Here is a 24858-nt window from a genome sequence, read left to right on the forward strand (position 1 = left end):
CATCATGTGCATCCTTGGAATCCCAGGACACTGAAGCATAGACAAAGCTTAACCCCATCATATTATTTTACAGAAGGGGAAACAGATTCAGAGAGAAAGAAGGAGTTGCTCGTAGTCACACAACTGCTGTGACATTGCATGTCCATCGGTGTTTTCCAAGAACTGATGAAATAGATGTTCAAGGAAGCTCAAAGAGAAGAGATAATGGGGAAAAACATTCATTATCAACAGACCATCTCTGTCACTTCCTTGCTGTGCAATCTCTGATAGGTCTCTTAAACTTTTTAATTCTCAGATTCCTCCTGTGTTAAATAGTAATCATGCTGGAACCTACCCCAATGGTATATGAGGATTAATTGATTCTATGTATGTGAGTCTCCAAGCACAGGGCCTGGACCTCAGTAGGAAATCAATGCATAGGAACTATAATAAGATCTTATCAGGTCAGAAGCACAGACAGAAGGAGTGGGTTTGTGAGCTCAAGTGGGACATTGCTAGAGGGAGCTCAGAGAGTGATCTGAGGGGATGTCTGTCAGTTCCCACAGAGCAGTTCAGTTTGGGAAAACAGAGGGGTGAAGATAACAGGAAAAAGGGGCATGTCCTTTGGTAAATTGCTTGTTGTTGCCCAAATATCACTGTGGTAACAAGGAAAGCCCCTGAAATCAGTTTGTCCACAGCTCAAGATATAACTCCCCAGGGTTTTCAGTGGCAAGTTCAGGGGTTCCAAGGAAGAGCCAGGAATGAGGCCGTCACAGATGGGAACATTTATTTCTTTGAGAGTCTTCCTTTTAAGATGTTCTCAGAGTTCTGGAGCTAAAGGGCTCTTCAGGCTAGAACTTGGTCTTGGAGGGCAGCTTCCCTTCCACCTGACCATGTTTATCTTACTTCCATTAGAAGGCAAGATGCCAACTTTCCTATTCAATGAAGTGTTTAGATTCCATGAGGTCCATAATTAGCCTCTGGAAACTCCTTTCTGAAACTTCCCATAGAACTTCTAAACTCTCCTTAATCAGAGCAGATTGCAAGAGCAAACGCTTGTTATTGATGGGTTTTAAAAAGGTGAATAGACCATAGATAAAATCATAGTGAAAGTGGGAATTTGAGGAAGGTCTGTTTGCTCAGGAAAATTTTCTAAATTTCAAGGTTATAAATGAAAGTGCAGATGATCACTCAGGCAGGATGTGGTTTAGATTAGTTTCTTCATGACCATGATAATTTTTTTTTCATATAAAAAGATAAGTAGTACTCATAGAATGATGTAGAGAAAATCATTTTGTTTGAAAGAATAAATTGTGAAGCATTTTTAGGCAGTCATTCAGTTTTAAGTAGCTACAGACAACCCTTATCTGTTCAGTTACAGATAATCCTTATCTGTTCATGGCAAGTAGCCACATACTTTTCACCAATATCCTTTTCTGTAGCTCCCCAGTGAAGAGTTGACATTAAAGTTCTAGGGTGGAGTTGGAGTAATTTTGTTTTCCTCCAGGGGACACAAGTGCAGAGAATGGATAAAACACAAAACACTAACAGAGAATGGATAACGCTTCACTCTTTAATGCCACCTCCTGGAGCCCATATGAAATCCAAGAGTGAAGAAAGCAAAGAATTCTTAGGCATAACAGGGCATTAAGGGTAACCATCTTTTATTTCTTTTCATTCCAGACAGGGTTTGGCCTGGCAGTTCAAGCTGATTGCATGAAGGGTTGGGGTAGGCGGAGATGTCTGATGGTCTTTGAACTCTTTGTTTTCTAACCAGAGGGGAGATAGCTCTTTCAACAGAAAGTCCCAGCAAGTGCAACAACAGTGATCTGGTGTGCCTCTGCTTGCCTTGGCTGCCTCAGAAAGAGCCCTGAACATTCCTCATAGGGCCTGTCTATGAAGCCTACTGGATGTAGTCTTATTATTTATCAGAATTCATCAGGCAAGCAGTGGATTGACAGCAGACTCTCAGGGAATTATCTCAGGGATTCTCTGCCAGTTTTCAATCAGATATCACACCAGAGCAATACATATTCTCCACGCAAGAAGCAGAGTAGGCAGTCCATATCCCTAGATACATAACACTGATTAGTGCTTCTGTTGTTAAAATTATTTCCCTTCATATAAAATGTATTCAATGTTTCAATGTTTATAGTGAATTTAAGAGGTAGATATAACAGTTATGGTGAAAATCCTCATTTTACAGAAGACAAAACAGCTTTGCATATGCAAAATGAATCTATCAAGGTCCACAGCTATTAAGTGCAAAGTTCAGGATTTGAACCTGTTTTGAAAAAATTGACAACATCTTAGAGCCTTGTCCTGGGTCCATTCATTCCATTCAGTCACCTATTTTCTAACTCATTCATTCATTCCTTTAGCAAGGATGGATACAGCACCTGCTATGCTACAAGCCCTACTCTAGGGACTTCGGTTATGTTACAGAACAAGAAAGACATAAAGATTTGCCTCTGCAGTCAGATACAGAATAAAATATGTATAATGTCTCCCCTTCCATTGTCAGCCACCACCTTGTGCAGCATGGCTTTCTACTCAAAGAGTGTTTATTGTGTAGGGGAGGTGGGCACAGACAACAGATAATAATCACAATTCTGGGTTAAATACTAGATAAAAGGTGCTAAGTGATCTGGAAGAAAGAGAGGAGGGCAAAGGAGATCGGAGTGTTAGGTAGAAGGACAATTACAGTTTTAAGTAGGATGACTATGGAAGTCATCATTGAAAAGGTACATTTGAGTTTGAAGAAGGTCCAGAGAGGCATCTGGGAAAGAGCTTTCCAGGCAGAGGACAAAGCAAGAGAAGAGTTTCTAAGGTGCCAGGCATGGCTAGAGCACATGAGTGAGGGGAGAGTAGTGGAAGCTGAATTTTGCAAGATAATGGGGCCAAATCATGGGGGCCCATACAGGTCATTGTGATTACTTAGGCTTTTACTCTGTTAAAAACTGTAAAGTCACTGCTGAGTTTTGAGCACAGAAGTGGCATAATCAAATTATATTTTTTCAATGATTCCATTGGCTGCTGGGTTAATATTAGTTTGAAGGGGGAAAGGGTAGAAGCAAGAAATTCAAAGAAGGCATAGGGCAGAGACAGTAAAATGTGTACATGAAAGCCTTCCAGTTTGTCCTGGGTATTTGTGAAGACACTTCACATTCTCTTTTTACAGTGAGGTGAGCATGATATGACTCGGTCACCATTTCCAGGCTTGGCCCTAAAACCTGACGTGTGTTCTAAACTCTGATCCTTCTGCAGCAACCATTGAGACCCTGTGTTGTGGATGAAAACATTGTAGGGTAGAAGGAGCTGTCATCCTCAATGACAGCCTGGAGCACAACCACCCCTTTTCGTGCCAACCGCACTGGATTGTGACTTGAGTAGTTTTGGAAACTATAAAAAAGAACAAAAAAGAATGTTTTGTAAAAATTCCCTGTCCCTCTCTATTTCTTTCAACCTTGTTGGCAGTTATTGCTGAGATTCACTTCCTGTTTTTATTTTTCAAAGCAAGAAGAGCAGGGCACGGGTCAAATGCACCTCTTCTCCACATCTCTCCAACAGCTTCTTAAAATCATGCCGCTGTGCTATAACACTTTTCAACATCCCAGCATGCCTTGGGGGACCTAAGACACTTATGATGGAGAATCTCTAAGTCACTGTGTGCTGAATTTGGAAAATGACAACACTATAACAACAATCATTAAAATTAAAACAAATTTGTTTTCCCTTTCTTTCTAAAAATATATCAAATTATTGGCAACATTTCAGCATGTTTACTATTTGTTGGAATTCTTTTCTAAGCAGATTGTCATTCACTACACCAGTTCTTGAAAATTATTTAAACTCCCCACATCACCAAATATATATAGAGAGAAAGATAAATAGAGAGATAGAAATAGATATCCTTTTACCTTCCTTCAGTTTGATGTTTTATCAGATACCTGTTTTTAGAAAATTTCAAAGGTAGAAACCCAATTAGCATTAATGATAGACAGGAAGTAAACTTTTCCCAAAGAAATTACCATAATTCTCCCTAGACAGCCTCTTGGACATAGAAAAGGGGAAATGGGTGATTAATATGCTTACTATGTGCTGGGACTACTCTGGGAACATTATTTAGAATATTTCATAAGTATCTTCAGCATTACTCTTAGCCAGCTTATGGTTAAGATGGAAGGAGCCAGTGCTAGTATTATCTTCTCTGACAAATGATAAGCAGACACAAAGAGGTGACATGACTGTCACCAACCCACACTGCCAGGAAGAGCATATCCGGATGTGTGGGACACATCACTGCAGATGCTATTGCTTTCTTTTCCTGGAACAGTCAGAGGTAGAGAAACACTGCAAAATTGATCCAGACCAACTGGGGGATGCCCAGCAGCTCAGCACTTTAGGAAACCACCATTGGATTCGGCCAGAACTGCCTGTGGATTTTGGTTTTGTCACTTTCTAGATGTAGTCCTTGACAATTTGCTCAATCTTTCCATGTGTCCTTAAACATCAGTAATGGCTATAATATATTTAACATAGTACTCTGGCTTATGATGAGTACTCATATTGTAGCCACTGTGTTTATTCTAGTACCACTAAAAGGTCTCCTGATTTTGAAAGGAGCATCCCCAGAGCATTGTGTGGACCATTTACAGACTTGTAAAATGTCCCATTTACCTACACCCTCAATATCTGCTGAACACTCTCAATAGGCAGTGACCATGGGTCCTTCTTGAAGGTCATAACAAGCTGAGTCAGGAGGATTCTTCAGGGGTTTAAGAGAGAATGAGAGAGCTGATTCCTGGAAGTGGGAAGGGAATCACCATGACTATCTCCCATCTTTGCTGTTCTCCTTTCTCATAAGGGAGGGCTCTGTGAATGGGAGGGAGCAGCATCTTTGTCCACACTACACATCCTTTGCTCCCTCCCACCATAGGCAAAGAGGGATGGATGGTAGGATAGCCATGTGAGAACCATGGAGCAAAGGTAGAAGGCTAGAGGGCAGCAGGGAATCTAATTAGCACTGGTCAATTATCTCTTCTATGTAACCTGATGAGTTTACTGTCAGAAGGAATGCAAAAACAACAAAACATTTGTTTTTCATCTTCATCTCTGTGAGCTCCTATGGTGCAACTGTCAGAAAACACTTGCCCCAAAGATTTTATTTATTGTCAACTTTTGCATAGAATGGAGTAATTCCCATGGGATCTGCTAGGTAGGTTAGTGGAATGAGAAGATTAATAAATTATAGACATGTACTTTGTGCAAGGTACTAATGTATTGTACATTATTCCATTAGATCATTACAAAAGGTTGCCATCTTAGGCTATTTTCTGTTGCTATAACAGAATACTTAAGACTGGGTTAGTTACAAAAAAAAATAAGTTTATTTCTTCCAGTTCTTGAGGCTGGGAAATGGAAGAGCATTGTGCCAGCACCTGGTGAGGGCCTTCTTGCCATGTTATATGTGATGGTAGGTGAGAGCTCAACAAGAGAGGAAGTATTAAGGGCAGAGCTAGCTTTATAAAACCCACTCTGAGGATAACTAGCCCACTCGTGGCATAAAGGCATGAATCCATTCATGAAGGTGGAGTCCCCATGACGTAATCACTTCTTAAAGACCACACCTCTTAATACTGATACAATGGCACTTACATTTCAACATGAGTTTCAGAGGGGACAAGCACTCCAACTACAGCAGTAGCCATCCCCTTTTTAGATATAAGAAAAATGCATTTAGCAAAGTTACATAGCCAGAAACTGTCAGAATCAGAAATCTACACAGGATTGTCTACTCTAGCCTCTTAAGCACCCATATCTCTCTATTACATCTCCAAATATAAAACAAAAGTCATGGCATATGATCCTACCCTGCTGAGGGGACTCTAGGGTGCTTGCTGTCTGAGCCCCTGAGAGAGGCCTCACTTCCAGGGGAGCTGGTGTCTGGCCTCAGACTTCAAGAGGAGAAAGTGCACATCTGTTAGTCTTTAGCATGCATCACTGAAATTCTTGCAAGGAGTCTGGATGGAGTTGGTGTTCTTCCCTGTGCGTGACCTTAGGCCAGGCAGCGGCCAGCAAGAGAGAAACACACCAAGGTTCCCAGGGAGGCTCTGAACAACTCTTTCCCAGAATTGCTTTTCCTGCCCAAGCTAGTGTGAAAGGAATGAGGTGAATGGTGCATCCAGGGAGATGGCCTCTACGGATACCTTCTTTGTGTCTCTTATTATCTTTGGGCTTTTACTGATGCCCTGCACAGAGAGAGGTCTGTAAAGTGGCAAGCAGGAGTCTGTTACAATGGAGGAAAGGATTTTGCTGTATCTCTTGTCAGGCCCAAGACTGCAGAGGGAATTGGTAATATACTTCATTTAATAATGGTGTTTTAAGGGATATCATCATTTCATCCTATGCGGTAGATATGTTCATCTTCATCTCACAGATGAAAAGAGACAAACCTGGGATTCAGAGGTACTTGCCTATGAGTTTCTTACAGATTTCATTTTACAGTCCAGAACTGCTGATTCCTGGGTCAGTGTCCTTTCCAATATGGGATCTTTGGTATGGCAATAAGCAAGATCTAAAAACTAGTTATTTGATGCTTGGACAAAGGCTTAGGGCATGGGCTTTGACCTAATGAATTAGTCGATTCTAGTCTATTATTTTAAAGGATTTGAAATGATTCCAGTTTATAAGTCCCTTTCACTGTCTTCTAAGATGTGGCTAAACATTCCAACCTTCCTTAGCTCAAATGTGGACAAAACAAGAGATTACATGTGTTGAGACTTTGGGAGTCATAGAGAATTCACATATACATAGGCAGAGTGGTTCTGTAATTAACCAAATCTTTAGAGGTCCAAAGTTAAAAGTATTGACCATTCATAATTTAGCCATAACTCAGACATTTAAAAAGCCTCATGAAAAGAGAAGTATACTTTTCAAATGTTACAGACCCCAAACACCAGTATTTTATTGCCTAGAGCAAGCATAGCTAATGAATCATCACAAGGCCTTGCACAAAGGAAGCCCAGTGAATATTTGTAGATTCGATTTAATTAATGAAGGCACAAACTCCTTGGCTCTCTTGCTGGGTTTCATGACATCTTATTAAACACACTTTATTTAGCAAGCTTGGTTATTTGCTTTTTTTTTTTTTTTTTTTTTTTTTTTTTTTTTTTTGTCTCCCAGCAGATTGAATATAAGTGACTTGGAAAAGGAAGAGGAGTTGCCAGAAACAGTTAAAATGTCAATAGAAGACTTGACAGGTTGAGAATAGAGGCAAAAAATAATAGCAAAGCAGACAAAAAGAACCTTACCTCCCCCACAATATAATATTTGGCTGCTGAACCCACAAAAATCTAAATCTGTTTAGAATCATCTATTTAACTCATCAGAGACATGCACAAACTATCCTAGAGAGGCTTGCACCTATGAAGATTACTTAAGAATGTGTTGACACATTTGGAGGGGGTTAATTTACCACTTATCATTTACTAGAAAGGCTTTTTCTATAAGAATATATGAAAGAGTTTCCTCGGAGCATTCAACCGGGCTTCTTTGTAGGGTATGTATACTACTTGGAGCTATGGAAGACCATGTCCTAGAAGTGCTGTGTCCCTGAGGCACACCTATGTGTGTTATCTCTCTGGCATACTTTCCAACAAGGGTTCTCTTCTGGTCTATACATTCTGATTAATTTGTAGTCAGAGGCAATGCCAAAAGCATTCTTCTGCATCCTAATCTCTGTAAGCTCCAGCATGGTACAGCTGTCAGAAAGCACTTGCCCTGAAGATTTCCTTTATCATCAACTCTTAGAGTAAATGGTGTAGATCTGCCACTGCCTATTCTGGTTTCAAGATTTGGTCTTATATCCTTTTTTTCCTTTTGTGGCAAACAAAATACAAAAACAAATCAGCAAACAAAAAATGAAAACAAAAGAGCAGACATATATATATGTATATATGTATTTATATATATGTACATACATATATATACACAGAGAGAGAGAGAGAGAGAGAGAGACAGAAAGAGAGAGAGATATGTTTTCATGTATAGTTAGTGACATGGTTTGGCTCTGTGTCCCCTCCAAAATCCCATCTCAAATTGTACACTCATAAATCCCACGTGTTGTGGGAGGGGCCCAATGGGAGATAATTTGAATCATGAGGGCAGTTCTCATAGTAGTGTGTAAGTCTCACAAGATCTGATGGTTTTATCAGGTGTTTCTGCTTTTGCATCCTCTTCATTTTCTCTTGTCACCACCATGTAAGAAGTGCCTTTCGCCACCTGCCGTAATTCTAAGGCCTCCTTAGCCATGTGGAACTATAACTCCAGTTAAACCTCTTTTTCTTCCCAGTATCGGGTATGTCTTTATCAGCAGCATGAAAATGGACTAACACAGTTAGATAGATGATAGATATAGATATAGAAGTAGATATATAGGTATGGATTTAATGTAATGGTTGTTAGCAATGAATTATGAGCAAATTGTCTGTAGAATGCAAAAGACAGAAAGAAGCCTTCTTTCTATGTTGAGTTTAACCATACTCCTGTGACACTGATAATTAATACTGTACCAATTAATTAATTAGTATGATTAATGTGTATTAATTAGTCACTGTCCATAAGCAAAGCCCCGAGTTTGGCTGAGGTGTAAATTCAGTGTGTGGCTCTAGTATGAATGCCTGAATAAAAACATATTGATGTGGATCACGGGCGCAGGGCATAGATCTACTGTGCTAATCCATGAAGATTTCTTAGTGAGTTAATCACCAGACATAATGTATAATGTCATATAACAGACATAATGATGGATTTAAAATGTCATTGGTAGAGATAATGATGGCAATACAGATAAGAGTTACCTTTTATTGTACATCTGGTGTTTGTCTAAAATAATTCTTAATACTTTATCTATACTCTCACAATAAATCCCCATAAGAGCACATTGAGACAGAAGTCATTAGCTTCTCATGATTGAACAGGAAACTGAAAATCAAGGAGGTTAACTCAAAACCCCAATTCACTCAGCTAGTAAGTGACAGAACTTGGTCCCTCCCCCACCCTTCCTTCTGTTTCTCATCCTCCCCCGCTTTTTCTTCTCCCCTCTTCTTTTTCTCCTCCTTTTTCTTCTTCTTCTTCCACTCCTTAAGGCTAGCTAACCTCATAGATGTCTTCTTTGATGTGTTATCCCTGATATCCTTTTCAAGAGTAAAATGATTAAAAATATAAGGATAAACATTTTTTGACACTTTTTACAAAGCACTGTGGCATAAAAACTTGCAATTTGCAAAAGAATGGGGCAATGGAGCACATGTTTGCTAAGTGCTTAGGATGAATCAGGTACTATATATTTTACATTACCCCTTTTTAATCTTCTCAATAACACTATCTATTTTACTCTCATTTTACAAGTGAAGAGACTGCAGCCAAGAAAGTGTAAGAAAGAAACTGGTATAGAATTACATATCCTGTAGAAACTCTGACTTACCTAAATAGTAACCAATTCAGGCAATGTCTTTTTAGCTGGACCAAGACACACAGAAAGGAGTGATGCTCTGAACCTCTAGGACAGAAGGGCTTGCAGAGCCCCTGTGCTCAAACACACACATAGCCTCAAATGGGATGTTTTGGAGACATTCTTATATAGTATATGGGAGGTATAAATTCCAGAGGGCAATTTGATGGTAGTTATCAAGTACGTAAAGGAGTTTATTGGCTACCGAACAGTTACTTTCCTATAAATGATATGATAAATGCTTAAAAAAAAAAAAAAGCATGTATACAGTGATCCTCTTTGTGCATACTCTTAAAAGAAATAGTAAACAAATATGGTATAAAGTAAAAGTTAAACTCAAAAAATATAGACACTTCATAAAATAATAGCATTGTCATACAATGGAACAAAATGTAGCTGTTAAAATGATGACTTACATCCATATTGATTGACATGAAAACATGTCTAATGTATAGCCCAGGTAAGAAGCATTTCAAAACTATGTATTAGGGCTGGGCATGGTGGTTTACACCTATAATCCCAGCACTTGGCAAGGTGGGAGGAACACATGAGCCCAGGAGTTTGAGACCAGCCTGGGCAACATAGTGAGATCCTCTCTCTTTAAAAAACAGAACAAAACAAAACAAAATCTATGTATTAGATACTGAATAAATCCATATTTTTAGAATTAACACACACATATATACCTGAAAAAAATGTGTATGAACCCACAACTTTATTTTTGCTTGGCTTTTGATTGAGGGATGAAGAATAATCTGTACTTCTTTCTTAAAATTTTCCTCAATTTTTTGTTTTCCAATAATATAAACTAATATTTATTGAATACTTACAGTGTGAAAAATAACTTATTTACACTTATTTCATTATCACAATAATCCCTATTTTAATATTATGCAACCTGAGGCACAAAAAGGCTGACAGTCTACCCAAGAGAGTGGCAGAGTTGAAATTTAGGTAGATTTTCTGCTTCTGCAAGCTCATGGTCCTATCTACTACTTTATACTACAATTGCTACTTAACAATTTTGACATTAAAAAGTACAGTTGAACAACGCTAATAAAAGTAACTTAAAAGTTTTGCTTCCAGAAAATGCACAATTATCTGTTAACTTTACACAATATAATAAGTGGAGTTTCAACTATTTTATCATTTAAAGACCTAGCCATTCTTCATTTTCAGGTATCTCCATTTCTTTATTTTTGACAATATGTCTTCCAAAAGACATTTAAAATAGGTATTGTCTAATGTTCCCTAACTACTGGGAAAGATTGCCTCACAGAATCATTTAGTGTCCAAGATGTCATGGGATGTTTTAAGAGGTAGCGTATGTGGTTTTAGTGGTGGTATGGTTGTTTATTTTTATACAGGAATTTATGGATTGCCAAGTGTCAAACTCAAGAGGTTTAATTGCAATTTAACTTCCAACCCACAACCTTCAAATGTATTTGGCACTTTATAAGACATAGTACAGCTCCCCTGAGACCCCACCACCCTGTGGGCTGCCCTATCATGATATTTATCATGGTTCCTAAAGCAGTTTGGCTTTTTGTCGAGATGTGTCATTAGACTGAAAGCTAGATCTGTCTTGTTAACTGCTGCATCCTCAGAACTTAAACATTCAGCTTATTCTTAAGTCTGCTAGTTCATAGGGTCAGGAAGTTCTCAAAATGCTAATATTGAATGCAGGGTGCCTCTCCTCTCCTATCCCCCTTAAAGCTATTTTTAAAAGTGTGTGACATTTCTGCATTCTGTAAATAAAGATGAAATCTATCTCTTGGAGCAGAGTTTTAGATGTGCCTTTGTTACCTTAGAGATACAGGTAAGTTATCACTTATTGTTCTAAGGAAAGTTTAGAACCAAAGTAATAATATAGAGGGCTTTTCCTCAGTCAAGAATGCAAGATTCTCAAACAAAGGACCTTCATTTTAAGCAGAAGGCATCTCTCAGTGATGATGATGATGATGTTGATTTTAATTTCTTCAATGTTCTGGCAGGGTTAAGAGACAGCAGGGGTTAAGGCGACTTGAGAAAAGCAACTTTTCTCCTGTGACACTTCAAATGCTAAGGAGAAAAATGACCATAGGGCTGTCCTGTAAAGAGAAATGCTGTGTGTGCTCAAGGAGGAGATATTTTGTATCCAGCTCTGGGTTTTTATTTATGAATTTTCATTCCCTTGTATCATGCTCAAGCCTTAGCAAAGTTTGATAAAGTTGAGTGTTTTGTCTCAGCTGATGGAAAAGAAGTTGGGGGCATTGACCTGGAATGAGAGATGAGGAGCCCAACTAAGATAGATTTGTGCAACATATACTCACTTCCCAGGGATTCTCAGAAGTATATGGGAAACAGGCAAGGCTTCCTGCATACTCAGTTTTGGACCTGGATCATATTATTTGGATGTGAAAGGGGAAGCTGCCCCAAGAAGGAAAGAGAGCCTGGGGTCGCTTGGCTTACATTTAGTTTAGAAAATTTAAGTTTCCTATAGGATAAAGAGCACAGGGAAGATATCTGTCAAACATTTCATAACCCAATTAACTGAATCAGTTATTTATTCCCAAATCACTATAGCTTTACAACCATAATTTGATTTCATATTCCCAAAGATACACTATATGGTAAATATTTTATAGAGTTAAAATATCTTTGAAAAAACATAGGTTTTCTGAATCCTGATATTGTGGCAATTTCATCAAAGCACAATGAAGCTCCAGCTTAGAAAAATTAAAACCATGATCAGAAAACTGTTCCCGTGAACCAAGCTCTGTCTTTGCATCTCCATCATAACCGAACAATTTTCATGCATTTCTAAGAAAAAATTGCAAGCAGACATCCCAAGAGGACATTTCAACTCATCACCAATTTGGAAACGATGGCTGGAAATGTCAGCTAGGAGAAACTTCTAGATACATATGTTGGAAGGGACCAGCCATAGGCACATGTCTCTTAGACTAAGAGTGGTAAACATAAGAATTGGAGAAGCAGGGGTAAAAGAACAAGCCCACTAGTCTTCTCCTCCATGAATGCATGTGATTACTACAGTGTCTCCTTATCCTCTCAAAGAATTGCTGTCTTTGGCAAAGCCAAGGATCTGAACAGGAAAAGGAGGTGATTGATGGTCCATGATAGGATTTCCAGAGCAGAAGCTGAAACCTCTGAGTACTGCCTCCTTGACTTCTCCCCTGCCACCTCCTCCTTAACTGATGACCAGTGGCCAACTGAAAGTCCCAACCAGGGAAAGCCATTTCCTCTTCCCAGCATGTCTGGAGGGCATCATCATCTTCTGTGCCCATTTCTCAGGTATGTTGCCCCATCAGTATATGATCTGAGATGGTATCTCCAGCATCCTAAACAACTAAAGAAGATCACAGATCAAAGGCTTTGGGAGGAAAGGCAAGGCCAGCAGCAAAGGAAATTCTTTCAAGAAGGAAAAGGTAATCACTTCTCAAGACCTAATCTGACTCAAGCCTGTTAATATCATTTGCATATTACATGACTTTTGTTAATGGAGCTCAGTCAACTTGACGTTTTTAAATGTTTCATTGTTTTAGTTCTTCTACATAAAATTATGACATTCATTGAACTGTTGTATAGACTGTAGACTATAGACTAAATAAAAGTGGATTTTAATGTGTATAATGACGAATCTACTCCATTTTTAACCACAACTGAAAACTTTGAATGAATGTTAAAATTTTGTATCAATGATACTCAAACTTTTAGAGTTTTTCTTTATTTGGAAGGACAGAAATGTTTACTTTTTATTGTTACCACTCTCGTTTGACATAGAATAAAATGAACATTAAATTAGCTAAAGACTTGAAATGGGCCAAAGCTGGGAGTATTCCAGGTTGGATGAGATGGAAGCAGTGTCCTGTCATGAAAAACGTATTGATAACAAGTATCAGACAGCTTTGCCCACTCTCTTGGGCTTGGAGATACAGTGGCTAGACAAATATGCCCTTTGCCTCCGAGGAAACCAGTCTCACATAGAGATCTCCCAGAAGCAGAAAATTGTGGTAGAGAAATGCAATCTAGTAAGTGCTGCAAGGGGAGAACAATGAGACAAACAGGGAGGCCACCCTTTCTAATGGAGGGAAATGTGATATGCCAGGGAAAACTTCTGAATGGACTGGGTGGATAGAAAGAGTGTGTACTCACTCTAAGTAGTTATTTAATATAGCTGGGACACAGTGTATGTGGATGTAAGCAAGTCATGATGAGGTGGCTGTTGAGAAATAAAGCTCAACCAAGATTCAAGGGTGAGATTCTGGAGGACCTTGTGTCCTAAGCAATTTTAATGTGATTCCAGGGCAATGGAGAGCCACCAATCATTAGATGAGAGTTATTTATTTGTACATTTACTTGTCAGGTATTTGTCATGCATATTGTACTTTTTATTTAACAAACATTTATTGAACCCATAAAGGCACTAGAGACAAAGCAGAAAAATAAATAAACACAAAAACAAAAACAAACAAACAAAAAGACATACAAATCCTTCTTCCTTGAAGGAGCAGATGGCAATTTTAGATGTAGTAGTCAGGGAAGACCTCACTGAGAAGGTGGCATCTGGGCAAAGATATGAAGGAGGTGAAGGGTAAGCCATGTGGGTATCCATGAGAAAAACATCCTAGGCAAAGGGAAAAGCCAGGGCAAAGTTCTACAGGAAAGAGGGTATTTGGTGTGTTTGAGGAACACCAAGGAAGCTCATGGGACTGGAGAGGAGGTGTATCTAGAGAGATGACGGACCATGTGGAACATTGTGCAGGCTTTGGCTCTTACCCTGGATCAGAAGGGAAGCCACTGGAATGTTCTGATCAGAAGCTTGAAGTACTAAGCCTTCCAGTCCAGAACAATTTCTTGGAGTTGAGATGAAACAAGGACAGAAACAAAGAAACTAGTTAGGCAGCTGGTACAGTAAACCAAGAATAAAAAATGGTGGTGACTTGGATTGTAGTCGAAGCAGTGAGTATGATCAGAAGTTGTGGTGACACCCAACAAGATATGTTGATCCACTGGAAGTGGTGTGCAAGGACAGATGGAAAGTCCAGAATGACTTCATGTTATCGGCTTGAGCACCTGAAAGGATGGGGTTGTCCTTAGCTGTGTCCCATGGGCAAGACGATGAGAAAGAAGCTGGGAGAATGTTGTGAGAGATGATAAGAAGCTCTGTTTTTGATCAAAATATTGATTGCATATGCAAGTACAAAGACAGTTATTAAAATCAACAGTTTGGGGAGAGGTGTGGTATAGACCTACAAATCTGGAGTTCTTTGGTCTATGGAAGGTATTTAGATGTAGAAGAATAAATGAAAACACTGAGAGTCAGACATTGTCAGACACTGGGACATTCAGCAGAGAGAAAAATAAACCAAATGCTTGTCCTTGAAGACCTCACAATAAATAAAAATAAATAAATAGAACAAAGTACAAAAAGTAATGATTAAAACAATATTATACTGATATCTGGATGCAGAGTAGAGAACAATGTGGGAGTGAAGACAGGCCTGAGAAGATGCTTTTGCAATTAGCAGAGGACATCTTGTCTTGAATTTGGTGTTGGCAGTGGGAATAGAAAAAAGATTTGGGAGACACTAACAAGATTTGATCTGCAAAACTGGGTAATTTTGTTTAAGCTCACCAAAATAGTTTGCTCAAAAGACACAAAAACAGTCTTTGGTACTTTAAAAAAAAAAAAGAAGAAGAAGGCAGCAGGGTGAGGTTGCAACTCATAGACCTTAGTTGTAATCCTCACTCCGTTTGCTTAACCCTTTTATTACAATTGGTGGAATTTTAACCTTTCTATGTTTTAGTTTCCTTTTCTCTGAATGGGATAAATAACACTTTACAATGTTTCTATGAGTATTAAATAAAACTTATAGAGTAGCTCCTAGCAGGCAGGGTTAGTGTGGAATAGTCAGCAGGTGTAGGAGAGGAAAAAAAAATCACTTTTTCCTCTACCCATCTTTGGTTCAATGGCTGGACTCCTGCAAATTAGACTACAAATGATAGATTAACAAGATAAGAACAAAGAGAAATTGACTAATATGTGCATTGCATTATTCAAAGAAATATTCAGTGATGAATAACTCAAAGGGATGCGTATATATATATATCATCTTAGCAAACATCTTAGCAAACAACAATAAATTTGTAGACAATTGATAAGACAAAAGAAAATGACTTTGCATTCTAGAGGTGCCAAATTGTAGGAAGGAAAATATATGAGAAAACTAACAGAAGAATAGAGCTAATTAGTGAGATTTGTTATGTAGACACTCCTGGTACAGTCTTCAGTCTCCAGGATAATAAGAGTTTAGAGTTGTTTCAGGTGATTAAATTACATCCTTCCTGGTAGAGAGGACGGTGTGGGGGCACCCTTATAAATTTGTGTCCCACTTTTAGGCAAATAAGAGTAGGACAGAGAGCTTTTATTTTATCTGCTTCCTCTCAATTGTCTTCAGCTCCAAATAATCAATATGCCAAAGTGGCATATTCTGCTACCATTCACAGGCATTCAGAAAGTATTACTTCTCTTTTTATCTAATTAAGAATCTCAGAAACTTCATAAAATGAAATAAAAACAGAACTCATTAACTCAACTCAAAAATGGCTTTAGGCATGGTTGGATCCAAGCTTATCAAAGCTCAGTTTCTTTTCCTCTCTCACTCTGCTTTCAGATCTATCAGTTTATCACCAGGCAGGCTTTAACCAGATAATGCAAGAGACTGAGGCAGTAAAGCTGGGTATTCCAAGTGTCAGGCTACAAAATATTATTTGTTTTGTCATCAAGGCTCCTTTTGTCCTACCTCAAGCAGAGCTATCTGTTAACTATTCCACCATCTGTGTCCTTATGATATTGAATTGGTGCTCTGACTACTGGCAACCTCAGTGGAAAGAATGTCTCTTTTCCAATATCTTCAGCAAAATGTCCAGATATGACTCTTGGCCCATCCTAGAATATGCTACATTCTTGACTATGGACAAGAGGTTGGAATTCTCTTTTACCAAGGGCTGGAATCAGCCTCACCCAAACCTCATAGAGTAAGGTTAAAGGAGGGTCAAGGAGGCAAAAATTTCAGTCCACTATTTTACTTTTGCTATTTGATTATACTTTCAAATACTTCTAATATTTCTGGCCACCAGGCTTCTCATTTTGTTGTGTAGTAGCCATGTTGGATTTCATGACTCAAAGACTGTGACAACCTGTAAACTCTTTGTAAAAAGTAACCTTCACTTGAGCCTGGGAAGTCTAGGCTACAGTGAGCTGAAATCACGCCACTGCACTTCAGCCTGGGAGACAGAGTGGAGTGAGATTCTGTCAAAACAAAAACAAAAACAAAAACAAAAAAAACAGAGAAGCAACCTTGTGCCTGGGAGGAAAGCCATGTGCCCCCACCCATCCCACTACTTTCCATTCCTGCCTCCTCTTGATCTCCTTCCATAGATAGCTGTCAAAACCATAGTGCTTTGAAAAAACAAAATAGCATTTCAGTTTCACTCAGCCTTTTAACAACTGAAGATAGTAGTTAACTATAAGATAAATAAAGGGATTCCTAAGGCCACAAGCACAGCATGACAAATTAGCAGGCTCATGGCCCTAGGATAGCAGAGAGTTTCCCACTCAGTCTGAATCACCACCTCACTGGGGGGAATAATTTATTTGATGCAAATAAAAAAATCGAACATTTATAAACTAGCTAAACAAGAAGCTTAAGGGGAGAGCTTCTGGTACTTGGAAAAAAAGAATTTATTCTCCATGGGAATTAGATGATTGGACATCTATCAGGACTTCAGACATGCACACATCTGGTGCGTATTGCTAGGACAGTAAGTCACTTAGTAAAGTCCTCACCAGCATGTGGCTTTTGATTATAGACCTTGCTTTTCCACTGAAAAGCCTTTCCTCTAATGCGAGAAGGACATATTGGAACTGTCAATCATACCTCCAAAATAAACCTCTAATTCACTGCTCTCTGTCTCAATGTCCTCACTAGAGTCTACTTTCTTGTCTAGAAAACTGGCTTCAATAGCTAACAGATTTTTCTGCTTATTCTTTTTTTTTTAAAATAATCTTCTTATGTTAATTTTACAGAACGGTTCCAAAATAATACAGATAGCTTTTGTAGATCTCTCACCTGGTTTCTTCTAGTACTAACATCTTACATCACCACAGCACATTTATCACAACTAAGAATCCGAAATTAGTACATTACTAGTAACTAAACTGCAGACTTTGTTCAGATTTAGCCAATTTTTATGCTGATATCATTTTTCTCTTCCAGGATACCACATAGCATGTAGTCATCATATCTCATTAGTGTCCTCTGGTCTGTGACAATGTCTGTCCTTTCCTGCTTCTCATGCCTTGACAGCTTTGTGGAGTACCTGAGGCCAGACATTTTTGCCAATGAACCCAATTCATGTTTTTTGGATGTTTGCCTCATTAAACTAAGTTTATGGATTTGGGAAAAGAAAATCTCACAGAGTTGAAGTTCCCTCCCTATCACATTATGTTAGAAGGTACTTATTATCAGAATGGCCTATTGTTGGTGACATTAACCTTGATTATTTGGTTCAGGAAGTGTTCGCCAGTTTGTTTGTTAGTTTTTTTCTATAAAGTTACTACTTTGCCCTGTCCCATACTCTAAATATTGGATGTGAATTGCTAAGTATAGCCCACACTCAAAGTGATGGTGGTGTGGTAGACCTGGTGGGAGGAATTACCTATTTCTATTTTTATCTAGTGCGAATTCATTATACACATTGAGTACACTTTTTAAAAAGCAATAAACAAACAAACAAACAGAAAAAAAATTAAATTAGGTAACTCTCTTCCCTAATACCTTTCAGTGGCTTCCCAGTCTCCTCAGGAGAAATCTGAAATCTTATTGATATTGTGCCATTAACTGAATTGCACAATAATTTTAACCCTTCTCCCCTGAGACACACCCAACTTTTTATTTCTCTAACTCCTACTTACTTTCCGGTCTCGACTCCAGTGTCACTTCCTCAGAGAAGCCACTGTGAATTCCCCTGAAATTGAAATTAGTTTTCCCTACTGTCACTTTTTATTAATGTAGTGTTCCTTGTAGAGATAACTACAAATTATCACATTTTATAAATTTGTAATTCTGTATTCATTTAGTTTACATTTGCCTCCTCCATGAATTTACAAGGATAATGTGGTCAGAGCCTATGTTTATTTATTTATTTTTGTCAGTTATACAGCTCTTAGCACGAGCAGGATTTTGTACATAGGAAACAGCAAATAACTCTGGATGATTAAGCAGTAACAGGTTGTTAAAAGAATAAAAAGTCACAGTTCACAGTGTTGCTGGGAATGTTGACCCAAAAAGCCAAACTCTGTAAAATACTTGAAGAGATTTATTCTGAGACAAATATGAGTAAGCATGGCCCAAGGCGCTGTCTCAAGAGGTCCTGAGAACATGTCCCCAAGGTGAGGTGGTTGGGTTACTTTAGGAAAGAAGGAAGGAAGGAAGGAAGGAAGGAAGGAAGGAAGGAAGGAAGGAAACAGGAAGTTTGTGCCATTCAATTTTTGATTAATCTGATTCCAGATTTACCAAGAAAACATCTGACAATAATTTGACATTTCATGAGGAACCAGCCACTGGAAAAGAATAAGCTGTTCAGACTGCCTGGAATTTCTCACTGTTAACTGAAAAACTGGCTTTTGACTAAGATGTGGTGTACCCTGTAGCTTGGTACAGGGAAGGAATGTACTGACCTCAGGGACATTCATATTCCGGTTCATGTGACAGTTGTATTTTGCAATATCAGTTAATAAATTAAATTTACAATTTTATACTTCATTCCTCAGAGTTTAATTACTGTGATTCTCATCCCGAGAGATGAATCTGCTCTTAATGGGTATGCTTAGCATAGGGAATGCAAGCCTCTATAATTACATTGGCAACGTTTTATTTCCTAAACTGAATGGTAGGTATATGGGCTTTCATTTATTCTTTGTCACATTTTGTGTATTGAAATCTTTTATAATGTATTTTCAAATAAAATGCAATAAAAGGAAGAATGGTTTAATGAATGAAGAATGAATTTGCTTTTAGAAGATATTGCTTTAGCCCAGATTAACCACTCTTTCATTTCCTTCTATTTTACCCTCCAGCAACACTGAATTAATTGGATGAATTTTTAGTTCCATCTCTGCTATGCTACTCCTTATACAGTTCCATGCCTTATTTCTTTTCTCCTGCCTTGGAAAGTCTTCCTTTATTCTTTCTTCTTTCTTCTAGCCACTCCATCTCACATTTTATTTTTTAAAAAGACGACCCATAATCATCATACAAGACAATTCAGGAATTTGTTTCCTACTGACAAGCCTTCTCTTTCAGTCTCTCCTGCCCCTACTTACTGGAGAATGCTATACTCCTATCCATGCCTTATCTATCTCTCTCCCATCCAGTGGCATTATGTCCTCTGCTGCTCCCAACACACTGCACTATCTGTTTACAGGTTTGCCTTGCCACCAAATAGAAACTCGTCAAGAGAAGGAACTGAGCCTTGTTCATTCCTTGACCTCCTGTACCTAGCAATATGCCCAACTCACATTTACTGAACTGACCATAGGAAAGCTCTGTCTCTGAAACTTAGTTGCCTCCATTATAAACACATACAGGCAGACACAGTATAGCCTACAGCCAGTTTTTAGCCACATATTAGCTACTTAAAGCAAAGCTTGCTTTTCTGTACTCCCAACACATCAAGGCTAATCCAATTTCCTTCTCTTAGCAGTGAGTAAATTAAGGCTCAGAGAGGGAGAGTAACCTGTACAAGATCTCACAGGAGTGGGAATTCCATTCACAGCCAGAATTCAGGTGTCTTCCAATGGTACCTGTTGATGATCATGAAAAGCAGGTTGTCAAACTTCCTAATGCCCCAATTCTGCAAAGTAGCCAGGTGGAAGTGGTTTTCACTGGCACAGCCCTTCAGCCAAACCAGATCAGAATTCCAAAGAACAGCTTGTAGGAGGGTCCACAGTCCGTGGCCATTAACATGGCATTTTCACACTTCCTGGTGCCTAGCCTGCAATGGCAGTTCTGCTTCCTTTTGGTCCGTTTGGACCAAACGGCAGACACAGTAAGTAATATCTGTGTACCCTTTGAAGATCTTTCCCCTAGGGCCTTGTTAGCCTCAGCTCTTGGAGCCTTGACTGAGACTGTCCTTTCCATATTCTTCTGACCTGAAGTCATTTGGTGCAAGTGGAAACAGAGGAGCTGGCTCTCTGGAAATGAGTCTTACAAAAACAAGTTGCTTTCTTTTCAAACTGTGAATTCCATTAACCAACTAGAATGGCCTTTATGTATTTGGCATCAGATATAGACTTGCCCTCCTTCTGCCCCTTCAGAATTTTGGAGATAATAATATTCTACCTTTGGGCATTTTCAGAGCCAACCTGGAGGGAACATTTTAACATGGATTTCCCAGCTGGTTGTTTTCTTTTTTGGAAAGTGCACCTTTTTTTTTTTTTTTTTTGAGACAGAGTCTCACTCTGTTGCCCAGACTGGAGTGCAGTGGTGTGATCTCAGCTCACTGCAACCTCCACCTCCTGAGTTCAAGCAATTCTCCTGCCTTACCGTCCTGAGAAGCTGGGACTACAGGTGCACACTGCCACACCTGGCTAATTTTTTTTTTTTTTTTTGTATTTTAGTAGAGACGGGGTTTCACCGTGTTGCCCAGGCTGGTCTTAAACTCCTGAACTCAGGCAATCCACCTGCCTCGGCCTCCCAAAGTGCTAGGACTACAGGCATGAGCCACTGGGCCTGGCCACAAAGTGCATCTTTTTAAATGCTGGTCTCCATTGATATGCTTGAGAATGCACAACTGAGTTACCACCCCTTCTTGCCTGTCTTCTGATTCTAGAGGGAAACTCTGTGATAGCCTCATCTATTGCCAAACAGATCAGAGTATGAGCATTCTCAAAGCTAAAAGGCCCTTCAGCAGCACCTGGGTGAATCCTTAATCTTTATGAATGGAGCATAAACGTCTGAGAAGGGAGGAACTTTGACCAAGTATTCCCAATACTAAAATTGGGATTAAACCCAGGTTTTCTAGCTCCTGATCTAAATCTCAGAACTTCAAGGAATTTTCAAGCAACAAACAAGAACAAAAAAGGGCCTCAAACATTGATAATACTGATAAAAAATTTTCTATCAGTTTATTCTTTCAAATTCCTTCTTCATTCCCTCTCTTGCTTCCTTTGTTTATTCATTTGTTTACTCTTAATTCATCTGTGTTTTGTTTGTCTGAAATTCTTTTCTGCTCCCTTCAATTTGTCCTTCAAACGCAGCTCTGTGAAGTTTTTTTCATGTCCTGGGACAAATAGTTCCAAACCTAACTGTGTCTAAATTATTGGAGAACTTTTTTGAAGGAAGAAATCCCTGTACTTAATGTGTGAAAATTCACAAACAAGTGGTCTAGAGTAGGTGCAGAAATTTGCATTTTTGAGAAGTACAGCAGATTATTTGGGTGCATTAAGTAAAACAAAGTAAGTTTTGGTACAACTGTTCTACATTTTTTCCTTTGGAGTATGAGGGGTGAGCATGTACCTCTTAAGAATGAGCTTACTATAAGAAGTCTGGTTAATTCATACCTCAAGTGACCATCTTGTCCAAAGTAAAATCTCTACTTTAGTTTATAGCTCAAATCCTGTAGATGTTTTGGGAGAGAAAGAAAAACTCTGAAAAAGATCTAGAAATAGGTAATGGCTATTCACATTGTCCTAAAGTTAGACCTCACATTATTCTAAAATGGCTCTCTCCAACTGGAGTTTTAGGTTTATAAAGATTGAAATTTAGTCCATTTTTCACCTCTGTATCCTCAGCACCCAAAACTATGACTAGCAGATGACTTGGGACTTAGTTGTTGAATGAATGGGTGAGTGAATGAGTGAGTGAGTTAAGGCCTTCCCTGCTGGTCTGTGAGCAACTTGAGTGGAGAGATGAATCTTGTGCATCCTTAAGTCCCCAGAACCCATCATCAGAGCACCTGGCACAGAGCAGGTGCCAATATGTTTTGCATTGAATTACATCCGTTCCTCTAAGATCGTTAACATAGCAGCCGGATTTATTTGGAAACATACCACCCAGTAGGAATACATTTCCAGTCTCATTTTCTTACTGTTTTTATGCCAGATATAACTTGCTTTCCAAATTCTAGATATAGTGTAAGTGTACTTTTTTTAGCTCAGATTTATCCTACAAATAAGGGCTTCTAGAATGCTAATTTTGTGGCACATCAGAAGTGTCATTAAGAAATATATAATAAATGAAGAATTAAAAACCTGGCTACTACGGAAAAAAAAAAAAAAAAAAGACAAGTTGCTTGTGATAGTCTAGAATGGTAGGTTGCAAAAGTTATTTGTCACTTTGGGAGGCTGAGGCAGGCGGATCACCTGAGGTCAGGAGTTCAAGACCAGCCTGGCCAACATGGTGAAACCTCTTCTCTACCAAAAATACAAAAATTAGCTGGGCTTGGTGGTGGGCACCTGTAATCCCAGCTACTCGGGAGGCCGAGGCAGGAGAATCGCTTGAACCTGGGAGGCGGCAGTTGCAGTGAGCCAAGATCACACCACTATACTCCAGCCTGGGCGGCAAGAACAAAACTTAGTCTCAAAAAAAAAAAAAAAAAAAAAAAAGTTATTTGTCTTATCCCCCAACTAAGAAATATAAATTTGAAATATTTACATAAATAAAGAGTGAAAGAAAGGAGAGAAATCACTTATTGAATCTATTCTGAGTAAGGAGAACCCAGAGTGATGCTTTCCAAAGAGTCATGTAAGGTTAAACATCAAAGAATGACCAGGAATCCTGAGCTGCACATCTGATCAATTGAAAATACATTTTAATAATCATCTCATGTAATTTTCAAAGGTTGAATTTGACATAAAGAAGGTAGTTTGGTGAAAAAGAAATGCCTTTTTGAGAAATAAGGAGACTTTAGTCACACAACTGGCTCCTACAACTGGAAGGGAAGGAGTTAGCTAAATTGAATTATTGGTTTTAATTTTTCATTACCCTGTAACATTAACCATCCACACTCTTGCTTTGGCTTTGTGGTAATAAAATATATTCCCCACCCTGTGACTTTTGGGGTGGCTGTTGATTTGTCATGTCAGTAGGATGTGAGCAGGCATGATGCAAACAGATGAGAAATGTGCCTGCTCTCTTGAATTTGCTATCTCCTGCTTCTGCCATCACCATGTGCACGTAGCCTGGATGCCCACTCCCCTATAAACCTGGGCCACAGAGTGAGACATCAAGAGCTGGACCAGACATACATCTTGAAGCTAAGCTAAGCAGAGCCTACTAGAGCCCGATGGATGCAAGAAGATGTGCCTGAAACTCTCCAGAAAAGGCCTCTGTCTTAAGAGAAAAGTGATACCTCATTATACATATTCATGCATATGAAATATCCTAATCTCAAGATAAAGTAGGCTTCAATCTTTACTCATTCATTAATTTATTCAGTCATTCAACAAATAATTACTAAACACCAACTATGATACTATCTAAACTGGTGGTTCTTAATTGTCTGAAACTGCATGTCAGGGTTGATGTATTGGTGCATTTTTCTATGGAAGGGATTTATGAATTTATCCATTTACTCCAATGAGTCCTTTTGCAATTTTATTTTGTTTTAAATTAACAGATAATAATTGTATCTATTTATGGGATACAATGTAATGTTTCTATATGTCTATATATTGTGAGATAAATATTCAAAAACCTGGGGGGAAAAGACCCTATCAGCCAAGAAGATTATACCCAGCAATTTTGTCTTTCAAAAATTAAGAGGTGATAAAGATTTTCTCAGGAAAACAATAGCTGAGAGAGTTCATCAACACTAGGCCTGCCTTACAAGAGATGTTATTGGGAGTTCTAAGATGAAGGAGGACTTCAATTAGTAACACGAAAACATATGAAAGTAAACTCCTCATTGGTAAAAGTACACTGTGAAATCTGTAACACATCTAATGCTGTAATGATGATGGGTAAATCAATTATATCTCTAGTATAAAGATTAAAAGGCAAGACGAGGCCAGGCACAGTGGTTCATGCCTGTAATCCCAGCATTTTTGGTGGCCGAGGCAGTGGGTCATGAGGTCAGGAGTTTGAGACCAGCCTGGCCAACATGGTGAAACCCCATCTCTACTAAAAATACAAAAATTAGCCGGGTGTAGTGGCAGGTGCCTGTAATCCCAGCTACTCGGGAGGCTGAGGCAGGAGAATCACTTGAAACCGGAAGGCGGAGGTTGCATTGAGCTGAGATCACATCACTGCACCCCAGCCTGGGTGAAAGAGCAAAACTCCATCTTAAAAAACCAAAAC

The 24858-nt window shown here is 38.8% G+C and overlaps 1 protein-coding gene across 1 annotated transcript; it reads left to right on the forward strand.

Moving 5' to 3' along the window:
- Nucleotides 1-5374: 5374 nt before the first annotated feature.
- DELEC1 (deleted in esophageal cancer 1) lies at nt 5375-7134 on the forward strand (the record flags this gene model as incomplete). The annotated part of the gene is made up of 2 exons (XM_031654459.1): nt 5375-5457; nt 6218-7134. Coding segments are annotated over 2 exons (231 nt in total), but the record flags the coding sequence as incomplete, so codon positions are not given.
- Nucleotides 7135-24858: the final 17724 nt, after the last annotated feature.

This window comes from Papio anubis, chromosome 13, assembly GCF_008728515.1.
Source record: "Papio anubis isolate 15944 chromosome 13, Panubis1.0, whole genome shotgun sequence".
In the NCBI taxonomy this organism is placed as follows: Eukaryota; Metazoa; Chordata; class Mammalia; order Primates; family Cercopithecidae; genus Papio; species Papio anubis.